This window comes from Schistocerca americana, chromosome 2, assembly GCF_021461395.2.
Source record: "Schistocerca americana isolate TAMUIC-IGC-003095 chromosome 2, iqSchAmer2.1, whole genome shotgun sequence".
Lineage (NCBI taxonomy): Eukaryota > Metazoa > Arthropoda > Insecta > Orthoptera > Acrididae > Schistocerca > Schistocerca americana.
The window spans coordinates 678,308,754-678,320,066 of NC_060120.1; the positions used below are offsets into that span (position 1 = coordinate 678,308,754).

At 44.6% G+C, this 11,313-nt stretch overlaps 1 protein-coding gene across 1 annotated transcript in view; it reads right to left on the bottom strand.

The window, feature by feature from the left end:
• LOC124594335 overlaps window positions 1-7,767 on the bottom strand; it is a 198,192-nt gene extending 190,425 nt beyond the window's left edge. Inside the window, exon 1 of the mRNA XM_047132704.1 lies at window positions 7,741-7,767. Within this exon, the coding sequence (XP_046988660.1) occupies window positions 7,741-7,767 (27 nt within the window). The remainder of the gene's footprint in view (window positions 1-7,740) is intronic.
• Between the last annotated feature and the right edge of the window lie 3,546 nt (window positions 7,768-11,313).

Here is an 11,313-nt window from a genome sequence, read left to right on the forward strand (position 1 = left end):
TACAGTGACGTGGTCAACGTTACCTTGTACAGCAGCAACTTCTCTGACGCTGACATTACGGTTATCGTCAAGTGCAAGAAGAATTGCCTCGTCCGTTGCAGGTGTCCTCGTCGTTCTAGGTCTTCCCCAGTCGCGAGTCATAGGCTGGAATGTTCCGTGCTCCCTGAGACGCCGATCAATTGCTTCGAAAGTCTTCCTATCGGGACACCTTCGTGCTGGAAATCTGTCTCGATACAAACGTACATCGCCACGACTATTGCCACGTGCTAATCCATACATCAAATGGGCATCTGCCAACTCCGCATTTGTAAACATTGCACTGACTGCAAAAGCACGTTCGTGGTGAACGCTAACCTGTTGATGCTACGTACTGATGTGCTTGATGCTAGTACTGTAGAGCAATGAGTCGCATGTCAACACAAAGCACCGAAGTCAACATTACCTTCCTTCAATTGGGCCAACTGGCGGTGAATCGAGGAAGTACAGTACATACTGACGAAACTAAAATGAGCTCTAACATGGAAATTAAGCGTTTCCGGACGCATGTCCACATAAAATCTTTCCTTTATTTGTGTGTGAGAAGTGTTTTCTGAAAGTTTGGCTGTACTTTTTTGTAACACCATATATATATATAACTTTAGGATGCGATAAGATACGCAGAAAACTTTTAAGTCAACTGGCTCTGGCTGCGGAAGGCTACGTAATTACAACAGCAAAAAACATTTAAACAAGCTGCTTAACTCTAGTTTAAAAATTGTGGAAGAAACTGATTTTAAATTGGTTACCGATCAAATAATGTGACTGATGATTTTTATGTGAACAACATCTACAGGGTGTTTCAAAAATGACCGATATATTTGAAACGGCAATAAAAACTAAACGAGCAACGATAGAAATACACCGTTTGTTGCAATATGCTTGGGACAACAGTACATTTTCAGGCGGACAAACTTTCGAAATTGCAGTAGTTACAATTTTCAACAACAGATGCCGCTGCAAGTGATGTGAAAGATATAGAAGACAACGCAGTCTGTGGGTGCGCCATTCTGTACGTCGTCTTTCTGCTGTAAGCGTGTGCTGTTCACAACGTGCAAGTGTGCTGTAGACAACATGGTTTATTCCTTAGAACAGACGATTTTTCTGGTGTTGGAATTCCACCGCCTAGAACACAGTGTTGTTGCAACAAGACGAAGTTTTCAACGGAGGTTTAATGTAACCAAAGGACCGAAAAGCGATACAATAAAGGATCTGTTTGAAAAATTTCAACGGACTGGAACGTGACGGATGAACGTGCTGGAAAGTTAGGGCGACCGCGTGCGGCAATCACAGAGGGCAACACGCAGCTAGTGCAGCAGGTGATCCAACAGCGGCCTCGAGTTTCCGTTCGCCGTGTTGCAGCTGCGATCCAAATGACGCCAACGTCCACGTATCGTCTCATGCGCCAGAGATTACACCTCTATCCATACAAAATTCAAACGCGGCAACCCGTCAGCGCCGCTACCATAGCTGCACGAGAGACATTCGCTAACGATATAGTGCACAGGATTGATGACGGCGATATGCATGTGAGCAGCATTTGGTTTACTGACGAAGCTTATTTTTACCTGGACGGCTTCGTCAATAAACAGAACTGGCGCATATGGGGAACCGAAAAGCCCCATGTTGCAGTCCCATCGTCCCTGGATCCTCAAAAAGTACTGGTCTGGGCCGCCATTTCTTCCAAAGGAATCATTGGCCCATTTTTCAGATCCGAAACGATTACTGCATCACGCTCTCTGGACATTCTTCGTGAATTTGTGGCGGTACAAACTGCCTTAGACGACAGTGCGAACACCTCGTGGTTTATGCAAGATGGTGCCCGGCCACATCACACGGCCGACGTGTTTAATTTCCTGAATGAATATTTCGATGATCGTGTGATTGCTTTGGGCTATCTGAAACATACAGGAGGCGGCGTGGATTGACCTCCCTATTCGCCAGACATGAACCCCTGTGACTTCTTTCTGTGGAGACACTTCAAAGACCAGGTGTACCGCCAGAATCCAGAAACAATTGAACAGCTGAAGCAGTACATCTCATCTGCATGTGAAGCCATTCCGCCAGACACGTTGTCAAAGGTTTCGGGTAATTTCATTCAGAGACTACGCCATATTATTGCTACGCATGGTGGATATGTGGAAAATGTCGTACTATAGAGTTTCCCAGACCGCAGCGCCATCTGTTGTTGAAAATTGTAACTACTGTAATTTCGAAAGTTTGTCTGCCTGAAAATGTACTGTTGTCCCAAGCATATTGCAACAAACGGTGTATTTCTATCGCTGCTCGTTTAGTTTTTATTGCCGTTTCAAATATACCGGTCATTTTTGAAACACCCTCTATATTGTGTTCAGTTTGGTTGCGATACTGATTTGGCGATGAAGGAAGCGGCAAGTAGAGTTGCCGCCATTGTGAGATACCTGCAACTTGTGATTGTGAGCAGGTCGTAGCTCGTTCACGCTGGCAGAGGTCAGCCTTAGTCTAATGCGGCCGGTCCTGCTGCTCAGAAAAACAGCGCCGCGCGAACGCAGTCAATGGCAGCTGGCTGAGGCATCGCACCGTTAGCAGCCGCGTTCCCTCGGCTCTCTCTTGGCACCGTTCCACTCTGCACAGAGCCGTCCTTCACCTTTTTCTCTTGTCTTGGGCCACCAAAATTCTTTACCTTCCACTAACAGTCCCTGAATGCCACAACCTCGAAAAAGCCACAATTTTAGAGCTTTGTCGAGAGGATAACAGCATCAAAAACATGCTGTCCCGTCGAGGGGAGAAAAAATTACGCAAACGTCTGCCCTACTGTGTAAATTGTATGCAAACATAAAACATTTCCTGTGCTTATTATTAAGCCCGTCATAACAAGTGTTCAGTATGTTGACCCTTGAATTCTGATACGTGTAATAAAGCGATAACAGACAGATAATATCGTATTGCACCACAGGTCCTCGAAAACACACTTCACCTCTTAGCAACAAATAATCCCGAGCATATGCGGAGCTTCATGACTGATACGGGGATTGGTCACCACAAGGCATTTGTAGCGACAATGACAACTGCAACATCAAAATCCACCAAAAGTAAACGCAAAATACATCTTTTTAAAAAATTCAGATAAAAATTTGCTTGACGCCTTCCTAAGACACAGTCCGTAGTCCTTCCCAACGAAATCCTGAAAGGATACATCAAGTGATACGTATTTTGTATTATAGATGCTATTTAGAAAAAATAAAAATGTAATCCAGTGAGTTTTCATAGCCAGAGAAGGGAGCCTTGGGGTACATCAGTGCTTGCGATGAAAATGAACAAAATGCTACGTCTCATTCTCATACGTTGTTCATTGCTTGTTTTTAAGAGACACTCTCTCTCTCGCTTGTTACATTGAGACAGACACTTCTCTCTCCTTTGCCATGGCCATATGGGAGCAACCGTAATTTCCGTTAATAATCAGTATGTTAACATAATACTGTATGTTTATTTCAAAGAATGATAATGACCGTTTCCACAGCGGAAGGCCCAGGTGTTGAGTTTTTGTGAGTACTTGTAACGCTTCCTGGAATAACGACTTGCCGACGAACAATTAGCAACCATTTTTAACGTCTAATGCAGATCGCTACTAACTGAAGCAAACATTTTCAGAGCCTGCAGTTATTAGTTCTCTACGAAGTCCGATGTCTTATCCCGATCAAACTAACACGTCTGTAATAATTACTATACACGTGGTTGGGAATTAGAAATTCCGAGCCTATTATTCCGACAGCGGACAATGATTCTACATACTTGAATCTCAAAATCACAATAACAAACAATATGTAGTACTTTCTCCATAAAATTCCTCCTGCAGGCCTGAAAGGAAGAGTTATACTGCGTAAGTGTACACCAGATATGGCCAAACTTTAAGGAAATGGCATCTATCGTAGTTGAGTGGTTTATACCAAATATATTAATAAAATGCGATTCTAATTCCCCCCCCCCCCCCCCCCCCCCCCAATGTTACACAAAACGGATCAAAACAGGGTTGCGTATTACAGAAACAACAAAAAAGCGTGCCAAATTTAAGGGAACATAAAATCTCTAAAAGTGGCGATATTTTGACAAAACAGGGTTGCGTATTGCAGAAACAACAAAAAAGCATGCCATATTTAAGGGAACATAAAATCTCTAAAAGTAGCGATATTTTGATGGCTCAAATGGCTCTGAGCACTATGGGACTTAACTTCTAAGGTCATCAGTCCCCTAGAACTTAGAACTACTTAAACCTAACTAACCTAAGGACATCACACACATCCATGCCCGAGGCAGGATTCGAACCTGCGACCGCAGCAGTCGCGCGGTTCCAGACTGTAGCGCCTTTAACCGCTTGGCCACTCCGGCCGGCGATATTTTGATTAAGCTGTCTTAATTGTCAGATGCTTCTAATATTTTCTCACAATGAAACTCTGCCTCGAAATCTCACATAAAATCCAAGGCGACTGCGTTCGTATGTGAAGTACCAGCGGCAAGACACAATACCTTCTCTACGCTATATCGATGGTAATATTATGATGAGAGTGCCACTCGAGAGGAGTTACTGAACTTAGTTTTCGGAAATTGCTTCACCAAACAATACGAAGTAAATAAATCCAGAATTCGAATCAATACCCGCTGCCGACATGAGTAATGAAATGGATTCGCGTGTTGTCTCAACTGCTTGTGACAAATTAAAATTTGCGCCGGACCGAGACTCGAACCCGCATTTCCCACTTGTTTTGAGCGGTCGCCTGGACAACTCTGGCTATCCGAGCATGCTCCCAGTGGCGGTCCAAGTCACACAGTTCCAATCCAAGTGCTCGAAATTTCGTGAAACTAATTATGGGAAGACAAATGTTGTTTTCAACCGTCACTGTAGCCCCTCCAGCTGTAATATTCACTAATGGCACAGTAACTGTGTTTATACAGTAAATGCAGTTATTACAATATAATGACGTTCAGATATGCATTCTAATAAAAGCATTTACTACATAAACACTGATGCTGTCACCAATAATCACGCCTGATGGGGCTAAATTGACGATCAAGTGTACTTCAGAATGCATTGTAATAAATGCAGTCACTGCATAGACACATACACTGCCGCCGTTAATGATATAACCACGCCTGGCGGGGTTAATATCACTATACAAAACAACATTTGTCTTCCTGTATTTAGTTTCGTGAACGTGTGAGCATCTGGATTGTGCGTGACATGTGGGGGTTTTGACCACCTGCGTGAGTGTGCGGATAACCTAAGTTGTTTAGGCGACCGCTCATGACAAGTGCGAAACCTGGTTTCCAGTCCTGATCTATCACCAATTTTTCTTGGTCATAAGTAGCTGACGCTAATAAGTATTCACAATACGTGAATCGATCTGACTACTCGTGTCGGCAGCTGTTTTTGATCTGAATTCTGTAATATATACTACATCTTATTTTGTGAAGCATACTCGGAAAATTGAATTTAATGTACCCGTTTTAACGATGCTGTCATCGGGAAGATTATCTTTGGTATAGCACAGTGAAAGTACTGATTGTGTGCTTCTGATACGACCACAATGTCTTTGGATTTTGTTTTAATGTGAGAATTGTGTGACTAAGGAAAAATGGAGTAATAACCTTTCAGTTTAATCCCCTAAATCTCCAAACCACCCAACCAATCTTTTCATTTTCTGTCTTATTTCGTGGCAGAGTTTTGTTGTGCAAGCTATTAAAAGCATCGAGCCTCAGTAAAATACGTATCGCCACTCCTAGGGATATTTTGTTCTTTTAAACTTAGCATTCTTTTTCCGTGGCTTCAGTAATAGTGTTCTGATCCATTTTGTATACCATAGGGAATCAGTACCATTTTTATAAATTTATTCGGTGTAAATCTCTCATTTACCACAGATACTAAGCCTGTGAAATAAAGCCACATCTGGTGAACACTTACATAGGTACACTCCTGGAAATGGGAAAAAGAACACATTGACACCGGTGTGTCAGACCCACCATACTTGCTCCGGACACTGCGAGAGGGCTGTACAAGCAATGATCACACGCACGGCACAGCGGACACAACAGGAACCGCGGTGTTGGCCGTCGAATGGCGCTAGCTGGGCAGCATTTGTGCACCGCCGCCGTCAGTGTCAGCCAGTTTGCCGTGGCATACGGAGCTCCATCGCAGTCTTTAACACTGGTAGCATGCCGCGACAGCGTGGACGTGAACCGTATGTGCAGTTGACGGACTTTGAGCGAGGGCGTATAGTGGGCATGCGGGAGGCCGGGTGGACGTACCGCCGAATTGCTCAACACGTGGGGCGTGAGGTCTCCACAGTACATCGATGTTGTCGCCAGTGGTCGGCGGAAGGTGCACGTGCCCGTCGACCTGGGACCGGACCGCAGCGACGCACGGATGCACGCCAAGACCGTAGGATCCTACGCAGTGCCGTAGGGGACCGCACCGCCACTTCCCAGCAAATTAGGGACACTGTTGCTCCTGGGGTATCGGCGAGGACCATTCGCAACCGTCTCCATGAAGCTGGGCTACGGTCCCGCACACCGTTAGGCCGTCTTCCGCTCACGCCCCAACATCGTGTAGCCCGCCTCCAGTGGTGTCGCGACAGGCGTGAATGGAGGGACGAATGGAGACGTGTCGTCTTCAGCGATGAGAGTCGCTTCTGCCTTGGTGCCAATGATGGTCGTATGCGTGTTTGGCGCCGTGCAGGTGAGCGCCACAATCAGGACTGCATACGACCGAGGCACACAGGGCCAACACCCGGCATCATGGTGTGGGGAGCGATCTCCTACACTGGCCGTACACCACTGGTGATCGTCGAGGGGACACTGAATAGTGCACGGTACATCCAAACCGTCATCGAACCCATCGTTCTACCATTCCTAGACCGGCAAGGGAACTTGCTGTTCCAACAGGACAATGCACGTCCGCATGTATCCCGTGCCACCCAACGTGCTCTAGAAGGTGTAAGTCAACTACCCTGGCCAGCAAGATCTCCGGATCTGTCCCCCATTGAGCATGTTTGGGACTGGATGAAGCGTCGTCTCACGCGGTCTGCACGTCCAGCACGAACGCTGGTCCAACTGAGGCGCCAGGTGGAAATGGCATGGCAAGCCGTTCCACAGGACTACATCCAGCATCTCTACGATCGTCTCCATGGGAGAATAGCAGCCTGCATTGCTGCGAAAGGTGGATATACACTGTACTAGTGCCGACATTGTGCATGCTCTGTTGCCTGTGTCTATGTGCCTGTGGTTCTGTCAGTGTGATCATGTGATGTATCTGACCCCAGGAATGTGTCAATAAAGTTTCCCCTTCCTGGGACAATAAATTCACGGTGTTCTTATTTCAATTTCCAGGAGTGTAGTTGAGAAGTAGCGGAGACTACCTCTCAGGAAGGCATCAATGGAATTTTTATCTGCTCTACGATTGCTACGACCAGAATTTTTAATATTTTCAGTGGGACTTACATGTCCCGTTGGTCATTAGGTGGGAGTATTGCATAGGTTTGAGTAGAAACAGAGCATAAGAGTGAACATTTAATTTGAGCTACAACCTTTACAAAAAAATTATTAATTTTTGTGACCAGTTTATACAATTACAAGGGCTATATTGCAAATGATATTTGATGTTGATTTTACGAATGCTGACATGAGGAACATTTATTTTCTATGAAATTTTTCGAACCAGGAACGTGCACATACAGGAACTTTGCTGTGTATGCACATCATGTTGGTTCGTACTTCCAGCTTTGTGCTGCAGAACTTGCAGCGTTTCCTTGTGTCTTTCACTGGGAAATGTTTTCCTGATTGATGGTGAACTTCGTATGGTAAACTCTTGACGCCCGGCTTGTTTCTTCTTAGTAAATTTGGTATTCTTCTTCTTTTGATTTCATGATCTGCTGTTAGATGTCTGATAAGCGAAATGCGAAAGGATAACTGGTTATGTCCTCCTCCATGCTTACAGTTCCACATTATGAAACTGATAACGTTTGCCAGGTCAATTACGAAAAGAAAAGACGATGTCACCACTTTAGAGATCGCCTTCTAAGCGGATATCTCTCACCCATCTGATCAAAGCGATCCACACCTCCAATAAATGCAACTGCTTTAGGACAGAAGACCTCTGATGAAGTACTCGTACATCCAGAAAGGTTAGATCTTTTGGGCTATGGTAAGTATTGCCGCGCCTTGCCATGGTTCGCGAGACTCACCCCACCGGAGTTCGAGTCCCCCCCTTGGGCATGGGTGTGAGTGTTGTCCTTAGCGTATGTTAGCTTAAGTTAGATTCTGTAGTGTGTAAGCCTAGGCACCGATGACCTCAGCAGTTTGGCCCCATAGGATCTTACCACAAATTTACCAGTTTTTTAATAAGTGCCGGCCGCTGTGGCCGAGCGATTCTATGCGCTTCAGCCCGGAACCGCGCTGCTGCTACGGTTGCAGTTTCGAATCCTGCCTCGGACATGGATGTGTGTGATGTCCTTAGATTAGTTAGGTTTAAGTAGTTCTAAGTCTAAAGTACTGATGACCTCAGATGTTAAGTGCCCTAGTGCTTAGAGCCATTTGAACCATTTGAACAATGTCAGAAAAACTGGATAATTTGTTCAAGTGAAAGAGCTTCATAAACTGAGCAAATCAATAACGCATTGGTCCACTTCTGGCCGTTATGCAAGCATGGCACTGGCAGAGAGAGTTGTTGGGTGCCCTCGTCAGGGATGTCGTGGTACATTCTGTCCAACTGGCGCGTTAGATCGTGAAAGTACCGAGCTGCCCCAAACGCCCTCAATTGGGGAGAGATCTGGTGACCTTGATGGCCAAGGTAGGATTTGGCAAGCTCGAAGATAGTAGTAGAAAGTCGCCGTGTGCGAGCGGGCTGAAGTGTAAGCCCAGGATGGTTTGCAATGAAGGGCCATAAAAGGGCCACAGAAATTGTCCACGTATGCAGTGCTGGAAGCGTGCCACGGATAACAACCAGAGGAATACTGCTGTCAAAAGAAATGGCATCCCAAATCAATTGGAGAGAATTTGGTGGATTTGGATCTTGCAATGGTCAGTGTCTCTACAACAGCCTTGTGGCCACCAATCCCTGTATCCATCATGATGCTCCCTGTTTGTTCAGGACTGTTTGGTACTAAGAGGTCAAGTATGTTTTCAAGGAACTGTGCTGCAATACGGCCAGATTAAATTCAGTTTGCAACATAATCTGTCTGAAATGCATGTCTGAAGCACACTGTATAGCCATTTTGGCTCCAGTAGGTTTGATCATATCATTAGTGGCGACACTGTCTATGTTTATGCAGTAACTGCGTTTATTACAATGCAATTACTACGTAAAAAGAGACACTGTCGCCATTAATGATATAATCCCGCCTGGTGGGGCTGAAATGACAGTACAAAACATCATTTTTCTTCATATCCTTAGTCTCACGGGTGTGTGAGAATTTTTATTGTGACTGCGTAACAGATGGAGGTTTGGACCGGCACTTGTTGCCGGATAGCCCAAGTGGTTCAGGTAACCACTCATGACAAACGGGAAATCCGTTTCGAGTCCCGGTCAGTCAGAAATTTTCATTTCTCACAAATAGCTGACGCTAATACATATTCTCAATATGTGAATCCATTTCCCAATTTGCACAGCTGCAAATCGTCAAAGACAGTGTCTGTTCCTTCAGACATACGTGCATGTCTGAAGAACATTGTATCGTAACAATAGCCATCAATAACAACATGAGTAACTTGAAAACAGATATCCTCAGTATGGCGAAGCAACTTAAATCACATAATAAAGGCAAGTCTACCGGTCCTGATAGCGTACCGACTAGGGCGTACCCATTGTGTTATTTTCAGAGTATGCTGATACAATACGCATTTTTAGCAATCATATACCACAGCTGGAAAAGAGTGGAAGTCACGCCAATATTCATGAAAGAAAGGAGTAACCTGATGAATTACAGACCCCTATCACTGTAGTCGATTTGCAGTATGGTTTTTGAACTTATACTGTGTTCGAACGTTATGAATTACCTTGAAGCAAACAGTCTGTTGACACTTAGTCAGCACGGATTAAGAAAATATTGTTCTTGTGAAGCACAACTAGCTCTTTATTAGCGCAAAGCAATGTGTGCTATCGACGGGAGACCTAAAACTGATTCCGTATTTCTAGAATTCTAGAAGTATTTGGGACACCGTTACTCACAAACGACTTCTTAACATATTGCGTGTCTCTGGAGAATCGCTTCAGTTGTGCGTCTGCATTCTTAATTTCCGATCAGAATGGTCACAATACGTGGTATTGAACGGCAAACCATCGAGTAAAGCAGAAGTGATAGCCACGTTCCCCAAGGAAGTGCCATAGGCTCTCTGCTGGTCCTAAACTACCCAAACGATTTAGGAGACAGTATGAGCAGACCTCTAAGATTGTTAGCAGATGAAGCTATCGTTTACCGTCTAGTAAACTCTTCCGAAAGTCAAAATCGACTGAAAAATTACGTTGTATGATGCGAAAAGCAGCCGTTATCTCTGAATAAGGAAAAGTGTGAGGTCATCCACATGAGTACGAAAATAAATTCGTCAAATTTCTGTTGTACGATAAATCACCCAACATTTGAGGTTGTTGATTCAACTAAATACCTAGGATTACAATTACAAGCAAATTAAATTGAAACGATCGCATAAATAATATTGGGGGGAATGCAAACCAAATACTGCGTTTTACTGGCAGAACGCTTTGAGGACTCAACAGGTCTATCAATAAGACTGCCTATATAAGGCCTGTCAGTCTCTGCTGGGTTATTATTGTGCGATATGGGATCCTTACCAGATAGGATTGACGGAAGGCATCGAAAAAGCCCACATAAGAGCAGCTAGTTTTGTGGTATCGAGAAATAGGGGGAATGGTGTCACTGACTAGATAAGCGATTTGGGGTGGCAATCATTAAAATAAATACGTTTATCGTTGCGGCGACACATTTCCACGAAATTTCGGTCACCGATTTTCTTGTCTCTGTGTGAAAATACTTTATTACCACCAACGTTCAACAGGGAGAAATGATCATCGTAACAAAATAAAGGAAATCAGGGCTTGTACACAAAGATGTAAGCGTTCCTTTTTCCCACGCACTGTTAGAAAATGGGGAGGTAGAAACGTAGTGTGAAGGTGGTGCGAAGGACCCTCTGATAGGCATTTAAGCGTGGATTGCAGATTAATCACGTAGCTGCAGACGTAGATGGTATGTCCTATTTCGTGTCTCTGGGAGTCATCGGTATTTCATTGTAAAC